The sequence below is a fragment of the Ranitomeya imitator genome, chromosome 4 (assembly GCF_032444005.1).
Source record: "Ranitomeya imitator isolate aRanImi1 chromosome 4, aRanImi1.pri, whole genome shotgun sequence".
Classification (NCBI taxonomy): Eukaryota; Metazoa; Chordata; class Amphibia; order Anura; family Dendrobatidae; genus Ranitomeya; species Ranitomeya imitator.
Genome location: NC_091285.1, coordinates 25,223,422 through 25,248,866, shown reverse-complemented (window position 1 = coordinate 25,248,866; position 25,445 = coordinate 25,223,422). Strand labels below are relative to the sequence as shown.

The following is a 25,445-nucleotide window of genomic DNA, read 5'->3' as shown; positions in this document are numbered from 1 at the left end:
CCCATTTAATAAAGATCTTGAGGTGTATTGGAGATATTTGATATATTTTCTAAAAGTGATATCGCTGAAGTTTGCAGTGGCCTGTGACATGCTCCTGCACTGGGCACAAGCAATGAAGAAAAAGAAAAACTAGGTCATTTACTTTTTTTTAACCACCAAGTAATATTTATTTTGGGAACTTCCTTTCACTAATTTCCTGTAACGCAGAAACACTCTCCAAGATAAAATTTGCTTTCTGTTAGGCAGTTAACAAGATGATTTTCTTGGTTGTGTCCATATCTGGTCTTCTCGGGACTTTCTCTGGTGAGCATTCCTTGTGTTGTTTATCACTTCTGTGTCTTATGGTTTGGTGGGTGCCGACATATTATTATTTAACTCTTCATATAGTACTTTCTGGACCACAGTATCACACGTGTCCGGTCTAGATTGTCAACTAGAACCTTCTGGGGTTGGTTCCACCTGAAGTTGTGTAGACCCCCAACACTCGGCATAGACCAGGACTCTTCAAACTCTCTAGTAGATGGGCCTCGTTCTAGGGGCAGCATCATTAAATTATCCAGAATTGATAAGAATTGTATATGTCCTGATACAGTTTGTTCTGGTGTATTTTTGTCTGAAGTTACGTCATGTTGTGAGACAATGTAGAGTTACGAAGGAAAAATGGTGGTATCAATAAGAGATGAAGATGAAAGGAAGAGTGAGTACATTTCCGAGAGGTCTGAGTAAAGGTGTGTAAGTTCACCCACAATGCCGACTGCTGCTATTGGATGGGAATATTTTTTTTACATATGTAGGAACATAGTTTCTACCTCACTCTGGTGCGATCTGTCCAAGAATTTGGCAAAGAAGAATGATATACGAGACCTTTTTATACCCAAAGTTTGTGATAGTCTGATCCTGTAACATTGTCCAGCCTCAGATGTTTCATAACTGTGTACCAACAATACATACCTCCAGAAAAGTGTGTCCAGTAGAGATGTCACTAAGATGGCATGCCCATCACAGATAACCCAGAACATCATGTCTACCTAAGATGCCCTGAGAAGGACATGCCCACCACATATACTAAAGAACATCATGTCCATCATAGATGCCTCTAGAAGAGCATGTCTATCAAATATGCCCCAGAACATTATATCCATCATAGATGCCTCTAGAAGAGCATGTCTATCGAATATGCCCCAGAACATTATGTCCATCATAGATGCCTCTAGACAAGCATACCCACCGCATTTATTCTAAGGGTATCATGCTCATTTCAGATGCCCATGGAACAGAATGCCCACCACAGAACATCTAGTGCTCCTTAATTACCTCTAGAAGATCATGCCCTCCAAATATATCCCCAAAACAGAATGTCCAGTTTTGATGTCCCTGGAACAGCAAGCACAGATCATCATGTCTACCATCTTGAAAACATGACCACCACGTATTCTCTCAGGATAGCTGGTCCACCTCAGATGCCTGTAGAAGCGCTTGTCTACCACAAATACCCTCAGATAAGCATAATCAGCTTAGACACCCCTTCAACAGCATACTTACCACAGGTATACCCAGTGCAGTGTAAAGAGGATGCTCTTGCATCAATAGTACTACTGCATATATAAAAAAGAGAATTACTTGAGCATTCTGGTTACCTATATGCTTAGCAGCAGTACTCAATGCCAAACAGCAGCTGCAAAAGCTAATATATGTGTGACCCCAAATCAGAGCTGGTTCCAGGTTTAGGTCGGTCCTTAGGTGACGGACTACCTGTTGGACTTTCTTTACTTTGATTTTTCCTCCTCACTTCCAAAGAGCCATAACTTTTGCTATTTTGGGGGGGCTAATTAAACTATAAGAGGGCTTATTTTTTGCAATATGAGCTGTAGGTTTTATCATTACCATTTTGGAGTCCATACCGCTTTCTGATTTCTTTTTGATCACTTTTTTGTGGGGGACTGAACAAAAAACAGCAATTCTGCCATTTTGATTTTTTGGTTTTTCGTTTTGATGCTTACCCTAAGTGATTAATATTATGATATTGTATCCGTTCTGACACATATGTACACATATGTACACATGGGTACACATAGGTACACATATGTAAATGCTAAATATGTTTATTTTTTATTTACATTCTGTGAAAAAGGTGTTAAGATAGTCTTTTCATTTTTTTTTTATATTTTTCTTTTTTTTCACATTGTTTATTGGCCCATGTAGGGTACTTAACCTTATGATCACTTGATCAATACATTGTAATATATTAATATTAGAGAATATCGTACTGTAGCAATGCCACTTGGGAGCAATCTGAGGTATTACAGGAATCGTTTCTATTTAAAGTCCACAGCTGGTTTGTTGCAGTACTGATAAACCACATCATAGGAAACTCAAATAGAGCCCTAATGGCTCAAAGTACAACATAAAGCATAAAGTCCATACAATAGTGCTGATTAGCCCGCCTGGCTAACAGTTAAGCTTCTTAGTCCTTTAGCAAAGGTATTCAGTCCAGGAGATCTGCCCACCTCCATACACACAGACACATGTGAGACAAACAGCTCTCAATTTACAAAGTAAACTGCACCAAGGGGTGGAGATATGGTGAGCAGCAGTCACTCCCAACTCATCAGCTGCTCACAATCAATATGTCATGAACAATTAACCCCTTTTAGGTCCTATATGTACTAAACCATTACTTCAAGTTTATTTCACAACCACTAAGTGTCCGACAGCCACCTTACATACCTCCCCCCTCTGCCTATAGCCATGTGCTTGGCACCTTCTACGACTAGACATGAGATTCTTGAAAGGGCATTGGCATTACCAAGTAACTGTGGGCTCTATGTTCTATATGGAAGCAGAAATCCTGCTGGACTTGAAATTAGCGAGTAACACAAGCATTTTTCTCCTTTTAGTCCTATACGTACTAAAGCATTACTTCAAGTTTATCTCCCCACTAGGTGTCCGACAGCCACCTTACATACCTCCCCCCTCTGCCTATAGCTGTGTGCTTGTCCCCTTCTACAACTAGACATGAGAGTCTCGAGAGGGAATTGGCATTACTAAGTAACTGTGGGCTCTATGTTCTACATGGAAGCAGAAATCCCGCTGGACTTGAAATCAACAGGTAACACAAGCACTTTTCCACTTTTTCTTCCTGATCCACTTGAGTGGGGGATGGTCTGACACTAATTGAAATTTTCACCGTAAGAGATAGTATTGCAATGTGTCCACCGCCCACTTTATGGCAAACATTCCTTTTCTACCAGGATGCTCCTCTCTGTGTATATCCTGAGAAAGGACCGCTCCTAATCTGACTTCTCAGGCGTCCATCCGGAGTACAAATTGCTTCTTAAAGTTAGGGGCAACCTGTTTTGGGGAAAATACTGCATAAAATTAAGACAATTATCAATGTTTATTTGTACTTTATTTCTAAATTCTTACAAATCTCTTTAATGCTGCGCAGTTGTGTCTGTATTGGCAAAACATGTGACAGTGACCGGATTAACTAACGGAACAGCAATGTTACCCTGCAATTATTCCACCAGCAGAGGGACCTACACCATGTGCTGGGGACGAGGCAGCTGTGCCAAGATTTATTGTAAAAATCAGATTATTGAGGCTGACAGCAGAAATGTGACTTGGAGGAAATCTAATAGATACCAATTACTGGGGAACATTAGTCAGGGGAACGTGTCCCTGACCATCACCGGGGTCACCGAAGATGATGAAGGAACCTACTGCTGCCGTGTGGAGATCACTGGACCATTCAATGATAAAAAGGAACATGTGTCTTTGGAGATCAAAAAAAGTAAGTGTTCTGTCAGGTGACTATTAAAGGCACATAATACCAAGAAGAGCAATCAGAAAATGACTTACTGTTTGTCAATTTTTTTTACAATGTTATTTTCAATGTTCAATATCTTTATCTGTATATATTAAAAAACAAACCAAAAAAACTTCCTGACTGATAATTCCTCAATATTCAGTAGCTAACACAGGATTCACTATTCACAATAGGTGATGTCACAGCTCACCTCCTCCTCCTGTACAATGACTGATAACACCTCTATATACAGTAGATAACACAGGATCCACCAATCACAATAGGTGATGTCACAGCTCACCTCCTTCTCCTGTACAATGACTGATAACACCTCTATATACAGTAGATGACACAGGATCCACCATTCACAATAGGTGACGTCACAGCTCACCTCTTCCTCCTGTACAGTGACTGATAACACCTCTATATACAGTAGATAACACAGGATCCACCATTCACAATAGGTGATGTCACAGCTCACCTCCTCCTCCTGTACAATGACTGATAACACCTCTATATACAGTAGATAACAAAGGATCCACCATTCACAATAGGTGATGTCACAGCTCACCTCCTCCTGTACAATGACTGATAACACCTCTATATACAGTAGATCACACAGGATCCACCATTCACAATAGGTGATGTCACAGCTCACCTCCTCCTCCTGTACAATGACTGATAACACCTCTATATACAGTAGATAACACAGGATCCACCATTCACAATAGTTGACGTCACAGCTCACCTCCTCCTCCTGTACAATGACTGATAACACCTCTATATACAGTAGATAACACAGGATCCACCATTCACAATAGGTGACGTCACAGCTCACCTCCTCCTCCTCCTGTACAATGACTGATAACACCTCTATATGCAGAAGATAACACAGATTTTCTGGATTTGTAGATGAACCTTTTTGTTATCTTGAGCAGAGGGTTTACGTTACTTGTGGAGGTGTCAGACTATTCATACTATGCTGTAATATATGTTTTTCAGAGAAATCTGCTTCTTTCTCTTCTTGGACACTGATCTTTCAACTCATTGATAAAAAATATGTCTTCAGTGAATCCAGATTTTTATATTTCTGAGATAGGAAATGACAGTTGGTGCTCATGAAGTTCTATGGGTAGAAAAGGAGGAGGAGCTAGAGACAGACACAAAGTTCTCCTGAAGGGACAGTTACATTTTAAATATTATAGAAAATCTTTTTTTCCTTTTCCAGAGAAAGATTATGATGAAGATGATGGGGAACCGCAAACCAGCCTGCCTATCCCCGAGACCTTCACCAACACGACTCAGGTTCTTAATTGACTAGTCAGGAGTTATGTGATTGGTTCTTTTGTAAAAAATACTTTACACCCAGGGCTCCTGTCTACAAACAAGTGCAGACAGACAATATTACAGAGCTACATTAGTGCAGAACTTCCAGACGTAGTTCCTCTTTCTCCGGCGGCGTCACCTTCACTCTGTGTATTGGCTAAATGATATACATTGGCTTCCTATAGCAGTGAACCTAATTTCTGAGAATGTATGTGTCTAAGACTTCGTTCATACCTATGTTTGAGCATCTGTTAGGAGAATTCATCATCTATATGGGCATGTAGGTCATATGAAGCTGAGTTCAATGATACCTTGATATCTGTCATGTCTTATTCCAGAGAAATCCATATTTTTCTCAATATGTTAATGAGCTGTTAAGATCTATGGGCTGGACATAGATCTCCCCAAGAATCTGCCCCAAAACTTATTTTAATGAAAGAAGGCGTGACCAGTGTGAGACATGTAATGACTGACAGTTTGTTCTCCTGATCTCACTGCAGAACTGAGCTTGATTACAACTGACATAGAACAGTAGAGCTGACTTTGCCTCATTACAAACACATCTGCAGCTGCAGCTCTCTTCTCATAGTGCTGTAAGCTCTGCTATACTGCCCCCATTCCTATGAGAAGGAAGCTGAAGCACAATGAGAAGAAAACTTCAGCTGCAACTGTATTTGTAATGAGACCAAGTTCAGCTCTGCTATACAGTGTTAGTTGCAATCACAAACAAATCTGCGTTGAGATTAGGAAAGCACACTGTAAAGGTACCTTCACACATAAAGATATTGTTAACGATATCGTTGCTTTTTGTGACGTAGCAACGATATCGTTAATGAAATCGTTATGTGTGACAGCGACCAACGATCAGGCCCCTGCTGGGAGATCGTTGGTCGCTGAATAAAGTCCAGAACTTTATTTCGTCGCTGGACTCCTGCTGACATCGCTGGATCGACGTGTGTGACACCGATCCAGCGATGTCTTCACTGGTAACCAGGGTAAACATCGGGTAACTAAGCGCAGGGCCGCGCTTAGTAACCCGATGTTTACCCTAGTTACCATCCTAAAAGTAAAAAAAAACAAACACTACATACTTACCTACAGCCGTCTGTCCTCCAGCGCTGTGCTCTGCTCTCCTCCTGCTCTGGCTGTGAGCGTCGGTCAGCCGGAAAGCAGAGCGGTGACGTCACCGCTCTGCTTTCCGGCCGCTGTGCTCACACAGACAGTACAGGAGGAGTGCAGAGCACAGCGCCGGGGACAGACAGCGATAGGTAAGTATGTAGTGTTTGTTTTTTTTTACTTTTAGGATGGTAACCAGGGTAAACATCGGGTTACTAATCGCGGCCCTGCGCTTAGTTACCCGATGTTTACCCTGGTTACCGGCATCGTTGGTCGCTGGAGAGCGGTCTGTGTGACAGCTCTCCAGCGACTAAACAGCGACGCTGCAGCGATCCGGATCGTTGTCGGTATCGCTGCAGCGTCGCTAAGTGTGAAGGGGCCTTAAGTCATTACATGTCTCTCACTGGTAACAACTTTCATTAAAAATAACTTCTGAAGACATATTCTCAGAGAGACCTATGTCTGGCCCATAAATCTTAACAGGCAATCTACATATTAAAAATAACATGGATTTCAGTAAAATAAACATCAAAATATCATTGTATTCAAATTTATATGGCCTGCATGCCCATATAAACGACTAAGGTAGATTGAACCTACTGACAGTTTCCCTTTAAAAAGTAACCATGTTTTTATTTATTTGATACATCAATAGTTCACTCGTAAATAAGAAACTTTTTAATATACCTTATCAGAGAAACCTACTTCTTTCTCTTCACATTCTCAGATTTTCCCATTGCTGAGATAACAGATGATTGGTGCTTATAAAATTGTATGGAAAGCTGTAACTGACATTTCATGAGAGCTCGCAGAAGTCTTCTGCAAGCTACTCCCTAGAATGTCTGTGCCTCTAGCTCCTCCCTAGAATGTCTGTGCCTTTAGCTCCTCCCTAGAATGTCTGTGTCTGCCTCTAGCTCCTCCCTAGAATGTCTGTGTCTGCCTCTAGCTCCCCTCCAGAATGCCTGTACCTGCCTCTAACTCCTCCCTAGAATTTCTGTGTCTGCCTGTAGCTCCTCCCCAGAATATCTGTGTCTGACTCTAGCTCCTCCCTAGAATGTCTGTGTCTGTAGCTCCTCTCTAGAATGTCTGTGTCTGCCTGTAGCTCCTCTCCAGAATGTCTGTGTCTGCCTCTAGCTCCTCTCCGAAATGTCTGTGTCTGCCTCTAGCTCCTCCCTAGAATGCCTGTGTCGGTAGCTCCTCTCTAGAATGCCTGTTTCTGCCTCTAGCTCCTCCCTAGAATATCTGCGTCTGTAGCTCCTCTCCAGAATGTCTGTGTCTGCCTCTATCTCCTCCCTAGAATGTCTGTGTCTGCCTCTAGCTCCTCCGTAGAATATCTGTGTCTGCCTCTAGCTTCTCCCTAGAATCCCTGTGCCTGCCTCTAGCTCCTCCCTAGAATGCCTTGGTCTGCCTCTTGCTTCTCTCTAGAATGTATGTGTCTGCCTCCAGCTCCTCCCTAGAATGTCTGTGTCTGTAGCTCCTCTCTAGAATGTCTGTGTCTGCCTGTAGCTCCTCTCCAGAATGTCTGCGTCTGCCTCTAGCTCCTCTCCGAAATGTCTGTGTCTGCCTCTAGCTCCTCCCTAGAATGCCTGTGTCGGTAGCTCCTCTCTAGAATGCCTGTTTCTGCCTCTAGCTCCTCCCTAGAATATCTGCGTCTGTAGCTCCTCTCTACAATGTCTGTGTCTGCCTGTAGCTCCTCTCCAGAATGTCTGTGTCTGCCTCTATCTCCTCCCTAGAATGTCTGTGTCTGCCTCTAGCTCCTCCGTAGAATATCTGTGTCTGCCTCTAGCTTCTCCCTAGAATCCCTGTGCCTGCCTCTAGCTCCTCCCTAGAATGCCTTGGTCTGCCTCTTGCTTCTCTCTAGAATGTATGTGTCTGCCTCCAGCTCCTCCCTAGAATATCTGTGTCTGTAGCTCCTCTCTAGAATGTCTGTGTCTGCCTCTAGCTCCTCCCTAGAATGTCTGTGCCTGTAGCTCCTCTCTAGAATGTCTGTGTCTGCCAGTAGCTCCTCTCCAGAATGTCTGTGTCTGCCTCTAGCTCCTCCCTAGAATGCCTGGGTCTGTAGCTCCTCTCTAGAATGTATGTGCCTGCCTCTAGCTCCTCCCTAGAATGCCTGTGCCTGCCTCTAGCTCCTCCCTAGAATGCCTGGGTCTGCCTCTAGCTCCTCCCTAGAATATCTGTGCCTGTAGCTCCTCTCTAGAATGTCTGCGTCTGCCAGTATCTCCTCTCCAGAATGTCTGTCTCTGCCTCTAGCTACTCCTTAGAATGCCTGTGCCTGTAGCTCCTCTCTAGAATGTTTGTGTCTGCCTCTAGCTCCTCCCAAGAATATCTCTGTCTGTAGGTCCTCTCTAGAATGTCTGTGTCTGCTTGTAGCTCCTCTCAAGAATGTCTGTGTCTGCCTCTAGTTCCTCCATAGAATGTCTGTGCCTGCCTCTAGCTCCTCCCTAGAATGCCTGGGTCTGTAGCTCCTCTCTAGAATGTATGTGCCTGCCTCTAGCTCCTCCCTAGAATGCCTGTGCCTGCCTCTAGCTTCTCCCTAGAATATCTGAGTTTGTAGCTCCTCTCTAGAATGTCTGTGTCTGCCTGTAGCTCCTCTCCTGAATGTCTCTGTCTGCCTCTAGCTCTTCCCTAGAATGTCTGTGTGTCTCTAGCTCTTCCCTAGAATGTCTGTGTCTGCCTCTAGCTCTTCCCTATAATGTCTGTCTGCCTCTAGCTCCTCCCTAGAATGTCTGCTAGCTCTTCCCTAGAATGTCTGTGTCTGCCTCTAGCTGTTCCCTATAATGTCTGTCTGCCTCTAGCTTCTCCCTAGAATGTCTGTCCTTCTGTCTCTGGCTCCTCCCTAGAATGTCTGTGTCTGTCTATAGCTCCTCTCTTGAATATCTGTGTCTGCCTCTAGCTTCTCCACAGAATGTATGTGTCTGCCTCTAGCTCCTCCCTAGAATGTCTGTCTGTCTCTAGCTCCTCCCTAGAATGTTTGTGTCTGCCTCCAGTTCCTCCCTAGAATGTACGTGTTTGCCTCTAGCTCCTCCCTAGAATGTCTGTCTGTCTCTAGCTCCTCCCCAGAATGTCTGTCTGTCTCTAGCTCCTCCCTAGAATGCCTGTGTCTCCCTCTAGCTCCTCCCTAGAATGTCTGTGTCTGTCTCTAGCTCCTCCCTAAAATGCCTATGTCTGCCTCTAGCTCCTCCTTAGAATGTCTGTCTTTCTCTAGCTCCTCCCAAGAATGCCTGTGTCTGCCTCTAGCTCCTCCCTAGAATGCCTGTGTCTGTCTCTAGCTCCTCCCTAGAATGTCTGTGTCTGTCTCTAGCTCCTCCCTAGAATGTCTGTGTCTGCCTCTAGCTCCTCCCTAGAATGTCTGTGTCTGCCTCTATCTCCTCCCTAGAATGTCTGTGTCTGTCTCTAGCTACTCCCTACAATGCCCCTATCTGCTTCTAGCTCCTCCCTAGAATGTCTGTGTCTGTCTCTAGCTCCTCCCTAGAATGTCTGTGTCTGCCTCTAGCTCCTCCCTAGAATGTCTGTGTCTGCCTCTAGCTCCTTCCTAGAATGTCTGTGTCTGCTTCTAGCTACTCCCTACAATGCCCCTATCTGCCTCTAGCTCCTCCCTAGAATGTCTGTCTGTCATTAGCTCCTCCCTAGAATGCTTGTATCTGCCTCTAGCTCCTCCCTAGAATGCCTGTGTATGTCTCTAGCTCCTCCCTAGAATGCCTGTGACTGCCTCTAGCTCCTCCCTAGAATGTCTGTGTCTGTCTCTAGCTCCTCTCTAGAATGTCTGTGTCTGCCTCTAGCTCCTCCCTAGAATGTCTGTGTCTGCCTCTAGCTCCTTCCTAGAATGTCTGTGTCTGCCTCTAGCTACTCCCTTCAATGCCCCTATCTGCCTCTAGCTCCTCCCTAGAATGCCTGTGTCTGTCTTTAGCTCCTCCCTAGAATGCTTGTATCTGCCTCTAGCTCCTCCCTAGAATGCCTGTGTATGTCTCTAGCTCCTCCCTAGAATGCCTGTGTCTGCCTCTAGCTCCTCCCTAGAATGCCTGTATCAGCCTCTAGCTCCTCCCTAGAATGTCTGTCTGCCTCTAGCTCCTCCCTAGAATGTCTGTGTCTGCCTCTAGCTCCTCCCTAGAATGTCTGTGTCTCCTCTAGCTCCTCCCTAGAATGTCTGTGTCTGCCTCTAGCTCCTCCCTAGAATGACTCTCTGTCTCTAGCTCCTCCCTAGAATGCCTGTATCAGCCTCTAGCTCTTCCCTAGAATGTCTGTGTTTCCTACAGCTCCTCTATAGAATTTTATAAGCACCAACTGTCATCTCTTATCTCAGTAATGAAGAAATCTGTCGTCACTTAATACAGATTTTACCCAGGAATTTACAGTAAAAGATCAGTCCAAAAGGAGAGAGAAGTAGATTTCTCTGATAAGATGTATTACAAAATTGCTTATTGTTGATTTATGAAATAAAAATTAAAATGATGGTTACTCTTTGAAAAAAAAGAGGTCCAACAGGATTTTTTGTGCCTGTCCTGTGACAGATTTGTTTCCTATTTGTATAACAGAACAGAAAAACGGAATTTATAATGCTAATGTCAACCACAGCATAAGCAGAACACAGGAATTAAATATTAACGGGCCCCCCCCCACCACCACAAGATAAAAAAATCATCCCTTATCCATTTAATAGGGGATAATATGCTGATTGTTGGCAGTTCAACCACAGGGTCTCTAGATTTGGTCATTGGGATCTTGAGAAAGAGTCTGCAGCCCTGTCCTGACAAGCTCAACCTACTCTCCAATCATTGTCTATGGGACTACCAAGAGCAGTGCTGTACTCAGCTTTTTACGAGAGTCCCATAGACAATGAATTGTCATGTCGGACGCTATTCACACTAGGGCGTCCGACAGACAGCGGTAATTCTGCATTCGTCCACTATGCGCTCAGTGGCGCCGGATAGATTTTATCTAGGTTGTCCGGGGTTAATCTAGCTGGTACTCGGATTGGAGGCTGGGTCACGCCCACGGCCTTTAAATAGTTCTTCTGAACTTTGGGCGTCGCCGATTATAGCTTGTGTCTTGTGCCTGGTGATCTCGGTTCGGAGTGGTGGTCTTGGAGTGGAAATATCATATCTGGTGGTGTATGATCCTTTGTCATATTTCTCCTTCCTATATTTGTGTTTTGTTTTGACCTGTGCACATTATAGTGTTTTCCTGAGTGTGTTTGCGGCGTGGTGCGTTTTTGGTTTTCCCTGTCTGTGCTTTCTGTAGGGGTTGGTGTGAGAAATTATCACTGGGTGGAGGGTGGAGGTTTCAGATTAGTACTGAAACAGGAGTCAGGGTCAGGCCTGGCGGCCCAGACAAGCACACCATCAGTGTAATCTCTGGGAGAGGGACAGACAGGGTTTCCCTAGTCTGAGGGATATTGCTGGGGCCCGGGTTATTAGCTTTAGCCTGCCTAGGCTCCCCATGACATGAATAGAGCAGAGGCCACGCATGAGCACCTCCGCTGCATTCAAAACAGATTTCCAAAGCCCTGATCTCGATCAGACCCCCAGAGATCAATAACTTATTACCTATGCTATGGATAAGGGATACATTTTTTGGGGGGGAAACAACTTTTTAATTATCATTATCAATTGAGATGTCCAAAGATGGCAACGTGGCATGTCAAAGCATCACCATCTAGTGGCATCAATACACTTGAAACCTGGCTTTTCAAATAGCTTTGTAGTGTGTTGTATTGTCATTATTTTATTACATTTTTTATTACAGGCATCATCACCAAGTTCTGTTCCCCAGATTTGGAATAATGAGGCCTATTTCTATTTAATATTTCTTATACTGGCTGCCATACTTTTTACTACAGTTGTGTTATACATATGTAAGTAACAAAAAAAGTCATAAAAAAGTAATATCTAATACATCTAAATGGGTAGGGGAGTGCCAATAAGCAGGTGCGTAGATGGTGGTCACGTCTATGCCATGGCAACTGAGGGGGCTGAATATCCCTTCTACCAAATACAAGCTACCCATCACAAGGCAGATGGGGGGCCCTATTAGATATTTTGCATTGTCCTTCCCCCTTACCATCTACCATGTGCTGCTGTGAAACTATTTTCTCATAGATTATGTTTATATGTTTGAGGGGGTTGTTTAGTTTGGACAATCCCTATTTGCATGCTCTAACCACATGTGGTTGAATGTTATGATAGGGTAATTCAGTACCACAATGGACATAGAAGTCAGAGCACATACAGTGACCTGACAATAACCCAAAAACATAGAACGAGCTCTGAGACGTGGGAACTCTGCTGACCGCAATCCCTAATCCTCTCCAACAACACTAGAGGCAGCCGTTGATTGCGCCTAACGCTCCCTATGCAACTCGGCACAGCCTGAGAAACTAGCTAGGCCTAAGATAGAAAAATAAGCCTACCTTGCCTCAGAGAAATTCCCCAAAGGAAAAGGCAGCCCCCACATATAATGACTGTGAGTTACGATGAAAAGACAAACGTAGAGATGAAATAGATTTAGCAAAGTGAGGCCCGACTTTCTGAACAGAGCGAGGATAGGAAAGATAACTTTGCGGTCAACACAAAACCCTACAAAAACCACGCAAAGGGGGCAAAAAGACCCTCCGTACCGAACTAACGGCACGGAGGTACACCCTCTGCGTCCCAGAGCTTCCAGCAAGCAAGAAAACAATATTAAGCAAGCTGGACAGAAAAAATAGCAAACAAAATAGCAAAAGCGGAACTTAGCTATGCAGAGCAGCAGGCCACAGGAACGATCCAGGAGGAAACAGGTCCAATACTAGAACATTGACTGGAGGCCAGGATCAAAGCACTAGGTGGAGTTAAATAGAGCAGCACCTAACGACTTCACCACATCACCTGAGGAAGGAAACTCAGAAGCCGCAGTACCACTCTCCTCCACCAACGGAAGCTCACAGAGAGAATCAGCCGAAGTACCACTTGTGACCACAGGAGGGAGCTCTGCCACAGAATTCACAACAGTTGAATCCTGAAGAAGTGCTTGTAACTTCAAAATGCTTTGAATAATAAAAACCGCAAATATATTAAATACAGTTCAATGTTGGACTAAAGTTTTCAGTACCTCAGCAGTGCGGACGATCTCTACAAAAAACTTCTTCTGACACTTGTGTCTGCCCCTAGCTAATCCCAGAAAATGTCTGTGTTTGCCTATTGCTCCTCCCTAGAATGTCTGTGCCTGCCTCTAGCTCTTCCCTAAAATGTCTGTGTCTGCCTCTAGCTCCTCCCTAGAATGTCTGTGTCTGCCTCTAGCTCCTCCCTAGAATGTCTGTGTCTGCCTCTAGCTCCTCCCTAGAATGTCTATGTCCGCCTCTAGCTCCTCCCTAGAATGTCTGTATCTGCCTATAACTCCTCCCTAGAATGTCTTTGTCTGCATCTAGCTCCTCCCTAGGTCTGTGTCTGCTTCTAACTCCTCCCTAGAATGTCTGTGCCTCTAGCTCCTCCCTATAACGTATGTGTCTGCCTTTAGCTCCTCCCTATAAAGTCTATATCTGCCTCTAGCTCCTCCCTAAAATTTGTGTCTGCCTCTAGCTCCTCCCTAGAATGTCTGTGTCTGCCTCTATCTCCTCCCTAGAATGTCTATGTCCGCCTCTAGATCCTCCCTAGAATGTCTGCTTTTGCCTCCAGCTCCTCCCTAGAATGTCTGTTTTTGCCCCTAGCTCCTCCCTATAATGTCTGTGTCTGCCACTACCTCCTCCCTAGAATGTCTGTGTCTGCCTCTAGCTCCTCCCTAGAATGTCTGTGTCTGCCTTTAGCTCCTCCCTAGAATGTCTGTGTCTGCCTCTAGCTCCTCCCTATAATGTCTGTGTCTGCCACTACCTCCTCCCTAGAATGTCTGTGTCTGCCTCTAGCTCCTCCCTAGAATGTCTGTGTCTGCCTTTAGCTCCTCCTTAGAATGTCTGTATCTGCCTCTAGCTCCTCCCTAGGTCTGTTTTTGCCTCTAGCTCCTACCTAGCGTGTCTGTGTCTGCCTCTAGCGCCTTTCTAGAATATCTGTGTTTGCCTGTAGCTCCTCCCTATAATGCCTGTTTCTGCCTCTAGCTCCTCTCTAGAATATCTGTGTCTGCCTCTAGCTCCTCCCTAAAATGTCTGTGTCTGCCTGTAGCTCTTTAATAGAATGCCTGATTCTACCTCTAGCTCCTCTCTAGAATGTCTGTGTCTGCCTCTAGCTCCTCCCTAGAATGTCTGGGTCTGCCTCTAGCTCCTCCCTAAAATGTCTGTGTCTGCATCTAGCTCCTCCCTAGGTCTGTGTCTGCTTCTAACTCCTCCCTAGAATGTCTGTGCCTCTAGCTCCTCCCTATAACGTATGTGTCTGCCTTTAGCTCCTCCCTAGAAAGTCTATATCTGCCTCTAGCTCCTCCCTAAAATTTGTGTTTGCCTCTAGCTCCTCCCTAGAATGTCTGTGTCTGCCTCTACCTCCTCCCTAGAATGTCTATGTCCGCCTCTAGATCCTCCCTAGAATGTCTGTTTTTGCCTCTAGCTCCTCCCTAGAATGTCTGTTTTTGCCCCTAGCTCCTCCCTATAATGTCTGTGTCTGCCACTACCTCCTCCCTAGAATGTCTGTGTCTGCCTCTAGCTCCTCCCTAGAATGTCTGTGTCTGCCTTTAGCTCCTCCCTAGAATGTCTGTGTCTGCCTCTAGCTCCTCCCTATAATGTCTGTGTCTGCCACTACCTCCTCCCTAGAATGTCTGTGTCTGCCTCTAGCTCCTCCCTAGAATGTCTGTGTCTGCCTTTAGCTCCTCCCTAGAATGTCTGTATCTGCCTCTAGCTCCTCCCTAGGTCTGTTTTTGCCTCTAGCTCCTACCTAGCGTGTCTGTGTCTGCCTCTAGCTCCTTTCTAGAATATCTGTGTCTGCCTCTAGCTCCTCCGTAGAATGTCTGTGTTTGCCTGTAGCTCCTCCCTATAATGCCTGTTTCTGCCTCTAGCTCCTCTCTAGAATATCTGTGTCTGCCTCTAGCTCCTCCCTAAAATGTCTGTGTCTGCCTGTAGCTCCTCCCTAGAATGCCTGATTCTACCTCTAGCTCCTCTCTAGAATGTCTGTGTCTGCCTCTAGCTCCTCCCTAAAATGTCTGTGTCTGCCTCTAGCTCCTCGATAGAATGTCTGTGTCTGCCTCTAGCTCCTCCCTAGAATGTCTGTGTCTGCCTCTAGCTCCTCCCTAGAATGTCTGTGTCTGCCTCTAGCTCCTCCCTAGAATGTCTGTATCTGCCTCTAGCTCCTCCCTAGAAGGTCTGTTTTGCCTCTAGCTCCTCCCTAGCATGTCTGTGTCTGCCTCTAGCTCCTTTCTAGAATATCTGTGTCTGCCTCTAGCTCCTCCGTAGAATGTCTGTGTTTGCCTGTAGCTCCTCCCTATAATGCCTGTTTCTGCCTCTAGCTCCTCTCTAGAATATCTGTGTCTGCCTCTAGCTCCTCCCTAAAATGTCTGTGTCTGCCTGTAGCTCCTCCCTAGAATGCCTGATTCTACCTCTAGCTCCTCTCTAGAATGTCTGTGTCTGCCTCTAGCTCCTCCCTAGAATGTCTGGGTCTGCCTCTAGCTCCTCCCTAAAATGTCTGTGTCTGCATCTAGCTCCTCCCTAGGTCTGTGTCTGCTTCTAACTCCTCCCTAGAATGTCTGTGCCTCTAGCTCCTCCCTATAACGTATGTGTCTGCCTTTAGCTCCTCCCTAGAAAGTCTATATCTGCCTCTAGCTCCTCCCTAAAATTTGTGTTTGCCTCTAGCTCCTCCCTAGAATGTCTGTGTCTGCCTCTACCTCCTCCCTAGAATGTCTGTTTTTGCCTCTAGCTCCTCCCTAGAATGTCTGTTTTTGCCCCTAGCTCCTCCCTATAATGTCTGTGTCTGCCACTACCTCCTCCCTAGACTGTCTGTGTCTGCCTCTAGCTCCTCCCTAGAATGTCTGTGTCTGCCTTTAGCTCCTCCCTAGAATGTCTGTGTCTGCCTCTAGCTCCTCCCTATAATGTCTGTGTCTGCCACTACCTCCTCCCTAGAATGTCTGTGTCTGCCTCTAGCTCCTCCCTAGAATGTCTGTGTCTGCCTTTAGCTCCTCCCTAGAATGTCTGTATCTGCCTCTAGCTCCTCCCTAGAAGGTCTGTTTTTGCCTCTAGCTCCTCCTTAGCATGTCTGTGTCTGCCTCTAGCTCCTTTCTAGAATATCTGTGTCTGCCTCTAGCTCCTCCGTAGAATGTCTGTGTTTGCCTGTAGCTCCTCCCTATAATGCCTGTTTCTGCCTCTAGCTCCTCTCTAGAATATCTGTGTCTGCCTCTAGCTCCTCCCTAAAATGTCTGTGTCTGCCTGTAGCTCCTCCCTAGAATGCCTGATTCTACCTCTAGCTCCTCTCTAGAATGTCTGTGTCTGCCTCTAGCTCCTCCCTAGAATGTCTGTGTCTGCCTCTAGCTCCTCCCTAAAATGTCGGTGTCTGCCTCTAGCTCCTCCCTAGAATGTCTGTGTCTGCCTCTAGCTCCTCCCTAGAATGTCTGTGTCTGCCTCTAGCTCCTTTCTAGAATATCTGTGTCTGCCTCTAGCTCCTCCCTAGAATGTCTGTATCTGCCTCTAGCTCCTCCCTAGAAGGTCTGTTTTTGCCTCTAGCTCCTCCCTAGCATGTCTGTGTCTGCCTCTAGCTCCTTTCTAGAATATCTGTGTCTGCCTCTAGCTCCTCCGTAGAATGTCTGTGTTTGCCTGTAGCTCCTCCCTATGATGCCTGTTTCTGCCTCTAGCTCCTCTCTAGAATATCTGTGTCTGCCTCTAGCTCCTCCCTAAAATGTCTGTGTCTGCCTGTAGCTCCTCCCTAGAATGCCTGATTCTACCTCTAGCTCCTCTCTAGAATGTCTGTGTCTGCCTCTAGCTCCTCCCTAGAATGTCTGTGTCTGCCTCTAGCTCCTCCCTAAAATGTCTGTGTCTGCCTCTAGCTCTTCCCTAGAATGTCTGTGTCTGCCTCTAGCTCTTCCCTAGAATGTCTGTGTCTGCCTCTAGCTCCTCCCTAGAATGTCTGTGTCTGCCTCTAGCTCCTCCCTCGAATGTCTGTGTCTGCCTTAGCTCCTTTCTATAATATCTGTGTCTGCCTCTAGCTCCTCCGTAGAATGTCTGTGTTTGCCTGTAGCACCTCCCTAAAATGCCAGTTTCTGCCTCTAGCTCCTCTCTAGAATATCTGTGTCTGACTATAGCTCCTCCCTAAAATGTCTGTGTCTAACTGTAGCTCCTCCCTAGAATGCCTGATTCTGCCTCTAGCTTCTCTCTAGAATGTCTGTGTCTGCCTCTAGCTCCTCCTTTAAATGTCTGTCTCTGCCTCTAGCTCCTCCCTAGAATGTCTGTGTCTGCCTTTAGCTCCTCCCTAGAATGTCTGTTTTTGCTTCTAGCTCCTCCCTAGAATGTCTGTGTCTGCCACTACCTCCTCCCTAGAATGTCTGTGTCTGCCTCTAGCTCCTCCCTAGAATGTCTGTGTCTGCCTTTAGCTCCTCAGTAGAATGTCTGTGTCTGCCTCTAGCTCCTCCCTATAATGTCTGTGTCTGCCACTACCTCCTCCCTAGAATGTCTGTGTCTGCCTCTAGCTCCTCCCTAGAATGTCTGTGTCTGCCTTTAGCTCCTCCCTAGAATGTCTGTATCTGCCTCTAGCTCCTCCCTAGAAGGTCTGTTTTTGCCTCTAGCTCCTCCCTAGCATGTCTGTGTCTGCCTCTAGCTCCTCCCTAGAATGCCTGTTTCTGCCTCTAGCTCCTCTCTAGAATATCTGTGTCTGCCTCTAGCTCCTCCCTAAAATGTCTGTGTCTGCCTGTAGCTGCTCCCTAGAATGCCTGATTCTACCTCTAGCTCCTCTCTAGAATGTCTGTGTCTGCCTCTAGCTCCTCCCTAGAATGTCTGTGTCTGCCTCTAGCTCCTCCCTAAAATGTCTGTGTCTGCCTCTAGGTCCTCACTAGAATGTCTGTCTGCCTCTAGCTCCTCCCTAGAATGTCTGTGTCTGCCTCTAGCTCCTCCCTAGAATGTCTGTGTCTGCCTCTAGCTCCTCCCTAGAATGTCTGTGTCTGCCTCTAGCTCCTTTCTAGAATATCTGTGTCTGCCTCTAGCTCCTCCGTAGAATGTCTGTGTTTGCCTGTAGCTCCTCCCTAGAATGCCAGTTTCTGCCTCTAGCTCCTCTCTAGAATATCTGTGTCTGACTCTAGCTCCTCCCTAAAATGTCTGTGTCTAACTGTAGCTCCTCCCTAGAATGTCTGTTTCTGCCTCTAGCTTCTCTCTAGAATGTCGGTGTCTGCCTCTAGCTCCTCCCTAGAATGTCTGTGTCTGCCTCTAGCTCCTCCCTTAAATGTCTGTCTCTGCCTCTAGCTCCTCCCTAGAATGTCTGTATCTGCCTCTAGCTACTCCCTAGAATGTCTATGTCTGTCTCTAGCTCCTCCCTAGAATGTCTGTGTCTGCTTCTAGCTACTTCCTAGAATGTCTGTTTTTGCCTCTAGCTCCTCCCTAGAATATCTGTGTCTGCCTCTAGCTCCTCCCTAGAATGTCTGTCTGCCTCTAGCTTGTCCCTAAAATGTCTGTGTCTGCCTCTAGCTCCTCCCTAGAATGTCTGTCTGCCTCTAGCTCCTCCCTAGAATGTCTGTGTTTGCCTCTAGCTCCTCCCTAGAATGTCTGTGTCTGCCTCTAGCTCCTCCCTAGAATATCTGTGTCTGCCTCTAGCTCCTCCCTAGAATGTCTGTCTCTGCCTCTAGCTCCTCCCTAGAATGTCTGTTTTTGCCTCTAGCTTCTCCCTAGAATGTCTGTCTACCTCTAGCTCCTCTCTAGAATGTCTGTGTCTGCCTCTAGCTCCTCCCTAGAATGTCTGTTTCTGCCTCTAGCTCCTCCCTAGAATGTCTGTGTCTGCCTCTAGCTCCTCCCTAGAATGCCTGTCTGCCTCTAGCTCCTCCCTAGATTGTCTGTGTCTGCCTCTAGCTCCTCCCTAGAATGTCTGTGTCTGCCTCTAGCTCCTCCCTAGAATGCCTGTGTCTGCCTCTAGCTCCTCCCTAGAATGTCTGTGTCTGCCTCTAGCTCCTCCCTAGAATGTCTGTCTCCTCTAGCTCCTCCCTAGAATGTCTGTGTCTGCCTCTAGCTCCTCGCTAGAATGTCTGTGTCTGCCTCTAGCTCCTCCCTAGAATGTCTGTCTCCTCTAGCTCCTCCCTAGAATGTCTGTTTCTGCCTCTAGCTCCTCCCTAGAATGTCTGTGTCTGCCTCTAGCTCCTCCCTAGAATGCCTGTCTTCTTCTAGCTCCTCCCTAGAATGTCTGTCTCTGCCTCTAGCTCCTCCCTAGAATGTCTGTTTTTGCCTCTAGCTCCTCCCTAGAATGTCTGTCTACCTCTAGCTCCTCTCTAGAATGCCTGTGTCTGCCTCTAGCTCCTCCCTAGAATGCCTGTCTGCCTCTAGCTCCTCCCTAGAATGTCTGTGTCTGCCTCTAGCTCCTCCCTAGAATGTATGTGCCTTCCTCTAGCTCCACCCAAGAATGTCTGTGTCTGCCTCTAGCTCCTCCCTAGAATGTCTGTGTCTGCCTCTAGCTCCTCCCTAGAATGCCTGTGTCTGCCTCTAGCTCCTCCCTAGAATGTCTGTGTCTGCCTCTAGCTCCTCCCTAGAATGTCTGTGTCTGCCTCTAGCTCCTCGCTAGAATGTCTGTGTCTGCCTCTAGCTCCTCCCTAGAATGCCTGTGTCTGCCTCCAGCTCCTCCCTAGAATGTCTGTCTCCTCTAGCTCCTCCCTAGAATGTCTGTGTCTGCCTCTAGCTCCTCCCTAGAATGTCTGTGTCTGCCTCTAGCTCCTTCCTAGAATGTCTGTGTCTCCTCTAGCTCCTCCCTAGAATGTCTGTGTCTGCCTCTAGCTCCTCCCTAGAATGTCTGTTTTTGCCTCTAACTCCTCTCTAGAATGTCTGTCTACCTCTGGCTCCTCCCTAGAATGTCTGTTTCTGCCTCTAGCTCCTCCCTAGAATGCCTGTCTGCCTCTAGCTCCTCCCTAGAATGTCTGTGTCTGCCTCTAGCTCCTCCCTAGAATGTCTGTGTCTGCCTCTAGCTCCTCCCTAGAATGTCTGTGTCTGCCTCTAGCTCCTCCCTAGAATGCCTGTCTGCCTCTAGCTCCTCCCTAGAATGTCTGTGTCTGCCTCTAGCTCCTCCCTAGAATGTCTGTGTCTGCCTCTAGCTCCTCCCTAGAATGTCTGTGTCTGCCTCTAGCTCCTCCCTAGAATGTCTGTGTCTGCCTCTAGCTCCTCCCTAGAATGTCTGTGTCTGCCTCTAGCTCCTCCCTAGAATGTCTGTGTCTGACTCTGGCTCCTCCCTCTTCCATAGAACCTTATAAGCACCAATTGTGATCTCCTATTTCAGCAATGGAAAAATCTGTCTTTGCTGAATACAGATTTTACAGATTTTACCAACGAATTGAGAGTGAAAGATCCATACAGGAGGATAAATGTGCAGATTTCTCTGATGCGATATGTTACAAAATTGCTTATTTTCGCATGTGCTATTGAATTATGCAATACAAATTATAACGACGGTTATGCTTTACTAAAAAAGGGTCTGTGTAACCCATACAACCCCTTTAACTAGAGGTGCCATATGTCAGATCGTTAGTGTCCAATGCCCAGTGTCTTTCCACTAAACTGAGAGTCACAGAAATCTAAAAAAGGCTGGTTTGCTTAAAAAAAAAACCACAGCGCCTCTCTTGTCCATAGGCTTTGTCTCGTATTTCAGGTTTTTTTTTTAATTATTTTTATTTAATTATGTTATTTTTTAATGTTTTTTAGATAAATTCAAAAAAAGGAAAGCTTCTATTATGTAAGTAGCAGAATACGGAATACCAAAGGGGTTGTTTCTGTCTGTTTGCCCGCACTTTAGTAATCATATATTGCTGCTATATACGGTAGGTAGTATGGTGCCCCATGGTGTTCTTCTCATTTGCTCTTATGATGTCCACCCAATAATGGCAACTTACTGATCTCTTAGACTATCAACGATCTTAAAATTGGGGCTTTAAGGTGCCCGTCTGCTGAGTATCTATGATAATGGGATTCGTTATGGTGGAATATAGGCTGAACTGGATGGACAAATGTCTTTTTTCGGCCTTACTAACTATGTTACTATGTTACTATGTTATGTTCGGCAGCCCCATAGATAATAATTGGGGTATTTTACTTTCTTATTTCTTCTCTATTTCCCCCAAATAATCTTTGCAAAATGTCACATCCATTACTTGCTTTAGCAGCAGCATCCTGGCATTGAGTGCTACAGTCCATTTTCCTTTCCACTATTGCCTCTATATAAGTTTTATCCTATATATATATATATATATATATATATATATATATATATATATATATATACAGTTAGGTCCATATATATTTGGACAGAGACAACATTTTTCTAATTTCGGTTATAGACATTACCACAATGAATTTTAAACAAAACAATTCAGATGCAGTTGAAGTTCAGACTTTCAGCTTTCATTTGAGGGTATCCACCTTAAAATAGGATGAAGGGTTTAGGAGTTTCAGCTCCTTAACATGTGCCACCCTGTTTTTAAAGGGACCAAAAGTAATTGGACAATTGAATCCAAAGCTATTTCATGGACAGGTGTGGGCAATCCCTTCGTTATGTCATTCTCAATTAAGCAGATAAAAGGCCTGGAGTTGATTTGAGGTGTGGTGCTGCATCTGGAAGGTTTTGCTGTGAAGTAAACATGCGGTCAAAGGAGCTCTCCATGCAGGTGAAACAAGCCATCCTTAAGCTGCAAAAACAGAAAAAAAACATCCGAGAAACTGAGAAAGAAAGAAAGCACTGGTGAACTCATCAATGGAAAAAGACCTGGGCGCCCACGGAAGACAACAGTGGTGGATGATCGCAGAATAATCTCAATGGTGAAGAGAAACCCCTTCACAACAGCCGACCAAGTGACCAACACTCTCCAGGAGGCCGGCGTATCAATATCCAAATCTACCATAAAGAGAAGACTGCATGAAAGTAACTACAGAGGGTTCACTGCACGGTGCAGCCACTCATAAGCATCAAGAATAAAAAGGCTAGACTGGACTATGCTAAAAACATCTAAAAAAGCCGCACAGTTCTGGAAGAACATTCTTTGGACAGATAACACCAGGATCAACCTCTACCAGAATGATGGAAAGAGAAAAGTATGGCGAAGGCGTGGTACAGCTCATGATCCAAAGCATACCACATCATCTGTAAAACACGGCGGAGGCAGTGTGATGGCGCGGGCATGCATGGCGGCCAGTGGCACTGGGTCACTAGTGTTTATTGATGATGTGACACAGGACAGAAGCAGCTGAATGAATTCTGAGGTATTCAGAGCCGCCATACTGTGTGCTCAGATCCAGCCAAATGCAGCCAAACTGATTGTCCATTTGTAGTATGAAACGACGACCAATGACCCAAAACATAAAGCCAAAGCAACCCAGGAGTTTATTAAAGCAAAGAAGTGGAATATTCTTGAATGGCCAAGTCAGTCACCTGATCTCAACCCAATTGAGCAGCATTTCACTTGTTAAAGACTAAACTTCAGACAGAAAGGCCCAGAAACAAACAGCAACTGAAAACCACCGCAGTGAAGGCCTGGCCGAGCATCAAAAAGGAGGAAACACAGCGTCTGGTGATGTCCATGAGTCCAAGACTTCAGGCAGTCATTGCCAACAAAGGGTTTTCAACCAAGAACTAAAAATGAACATTTTATTTAAAATTATTGAATCTGTCCAATTACTTTTGGTCCCTTTAAAAACAGGGTGGCACATGTTAAGGAGCTGAAACTCCTAAACCCTTCATCCAATTTTAATGTGGATACCCTTAAATGAAAGCTGAAAGTCTGAACTTCAACTGCATCTGAATTGTTTTGTTTAAAATTCATTGTGGTAATGTCTATAACGAAAATTAGAAAAATGTTGTCTCTGTCCAAATATATATGGACCTAACTGTATATATTGTATGTAAACTTGATATTTTCTTTCCTTTTATGTAAGTATAACTACATTTAATATACTTTTTTTATTAAAAGTATTATTTAAACTGTAAAGCGCTGCGGAATATGTTGGCGCTATATAAATAAAGATTATTATTATTTACTGTTTTTTTCTTCTAATTATAGGACTGGACAAGCGGCAGAGTTGAATAATTTAAGCAGTCCTGTCAATCAAACGGGGGAAAACTTTTATATCATGGATTAATAATATTTGCCATTACTCGGTACAATCTCGGAAAAGGAAAAAAAAATCTCTTTTTCTGGAAGTGCTAATTGTGCCCCCCCCCCCCCCCCCCCCAAAAAAAAAAAAAAAAAAAAAACACTTTATAAGCCTAGAATATCATTGACCATAGAGTTATTGCTTTAAACTGGTAAACCTGACACCTAAAAAATGTAGAAACTACTATAATGTTTCTCAATCCAAGGAAACCACAACAATCACCTTCCTTCGAGGTGAAACAAGTGATGTAGCATGGGGGGCGGAGGTCGGGCAAGGGCACCAAATTTTATGATGGTGGGAAATTTGGGCCCTTCCTTGCCCATGCTATCAAATGACCCAGCAGCAAGCACTGCTTCTTCTTGGGGCGTAAAGGCAGAGCAAAGAGGATTGAATCATGTGCACTGTGCTGTGATCTGCCGTTTCTCATTAAATCTCATCTTATGTGTTATTTTATGAAAGGAACAAGAGAGCTCTGATCCCCAAAAGTGTCTTCTGCTGAAAAGTAGGGTTATGGCTAGGGATAGGTTGGGGTTAGGGTTGGGGCTAGGGTTAGTGTTAGTCTTAGGGCTAGGAATAGGGTTGGTGCTAGTGTTAAGGATAGGGTTGGAGTTAGGGTTGTTGCTAGGGTTAGGGCTAATGATAGGGATAGGGTTGGTGCTACTGTTATGGCTAGGGGCTTGACGCTAGGGTTGGTCCTAGTGTTAGGGCTAGTATGTTGGGGCTAGGGTTGGTTCTAGTGTTAGGGCTAGGGCTATACTTAGGGCTAATGCTAGAGTTAGGGTTGGGACTAGGGTTAGGGCTAATGCTAGGGCTAGGGTTAGGATAGGGGCTAGGGTTAGGGCTAGGGTTAGTGCTACTGTTAGGGCTAGAGATCAGATTGGTGCTAGTGTTAGGGATAGGGTTGGTGCTAGCATTCAGACTAGGGTTGGGGTTAGGGTTGTTGCTAGGGTTAGGGCTAATGATAGGGATAGGGTTGGTGCTACTGTTATGGCTAGGGGCTTGACGCTAGGGTTGGTCCTAGTGTTAGGGTTAGTATGTTGGGGCTAGGGTTGGTTCTAGTGTTAGGGCTAGGGCTATACTTAGGGCTAATGTAACATACATAGTAACATAGTAACATAGTTAGTAAGGCCGAAAAAAGACATTTGTCCATCCAGTTCAGCCTATATTCCATCATAATAAATACCCAGATCTACGTCCTTCTACAGAACCTAATAATTGTATGATACAATATTGTTCTGCTCCAGGAAGACATCCAGGCCTCTCTTGAACCCCTCGACTGAGTTCGCCATCACCACCTCCTCAGGCAAGCAATTCCAGATTCTCACTGCCCTAACAGTAAAGAATCCTCTTCTATGTTGGTGGAAAAACCTTCTCTCCTCCAGACGCAAAGAATGCCCCTTGTGCCCGTCACCTTCCTTGGTATAAACAGATCCTCAGCGAGATATTTGTATTGTCCCCTTATATACTTATACATGGTTATTAGATCGCCCCTCAGTCGTCTTTTTTCTAGACTAAATAATCCTAATTTCGCTAATCTATCTGGGTATTGTAGTTCTCCCATCCCCTTTATTAATTTTGTTGCCCTCCTTTGTACTCTCTCTAGTTCCATTATATCCTTCCTGAGCACCGGTGCCCAAAACTGGACACAGTACTCCATGTGCGGTCTAACTAGGGATTTGTACAGAGGCAGTATAATGCTCTCATCATGTGTATCCAGACCTCTTTTAATGCACCCCATGATCCTGTTTGCCTTGGCAGCTGCTGCCTGGCACTGGCTGCTCCAGGTAAGTTTATCATTAACTAGGATCCCCAAGTCCTTCTCCCTGTCAGATTTACCCAGTGGTTTCCCGTTCAGTGTGTAATGGTGATATTGATTCCCTCTTCCCATGTGTATAACCTTACATTTATCATTGTTAAACCTCATCTGCCACCTTTCAGCCCAAGTTTCCAACTTATCCAGATCCATCTGTAGCAGAATACTATCTTCTCTTGTATTAA

At 45.2% G+C, this 25,445-nt stretch overlaps 1 protein-coding gene across 1 annotated transcript; it reads left to right on the top strand.

The window, feature by feature from the left end:
• The first annotated feature begins 259 nt into the window (after window positions 1–259).
• LOC138673917 (hepatitis A virus cellular receptor 2 homolog) lies at window positions 260–24,532 on the top strand. The gene is made up of 7 exons (XM_069761947.1): window positions 260–303; window positions 2,943–3,109; window positions 3,531–3,793; window positions 5,037–5,113; window positions 11,993–12,101; window positions 21,006–21,036; window positions 23,354–24,532. The coding sequence occupies exons 3-7, from the start codon at window positions 3,547–3,549 to the stop codon at window positions 23,430–23,432; spliced, it is 543 nt and encodes a 180-aa protein (XP_069618048.1). The 5' UTR covers window positions 260–303; window positions 2,943–3,109; window positions 3,531–3,546; the 3' UTR covers window positions 23,433–24,532.
• The last annotated feature ends 913 nt before the right edge of the window (window positions 24,533–25,445 follow it).

Coding starts and splice junctions, on each gene's coding strand:
- LOC138673917 (XM_069761947.1), top strand. CDS start 3,547: ATGTGCTGGGGACGAGGCAGCTGTGCCAAGATTTATTGTAAAAATCAG. Junction 3,794..5,036: donor GTCTTTGGAGATCAAAAAAA/GTAAGTGTTCTG, acceptor TTCCTTTTCCAG/AGAAAGATTATGATGAAGAT. Junction 12,102..21,005: donor TACAGTTGTGTTATACATAT/GTAAGTAACAAA, acceptor AATGTTTTTTAG/ATAAATTCAAAAAAAGGAAA.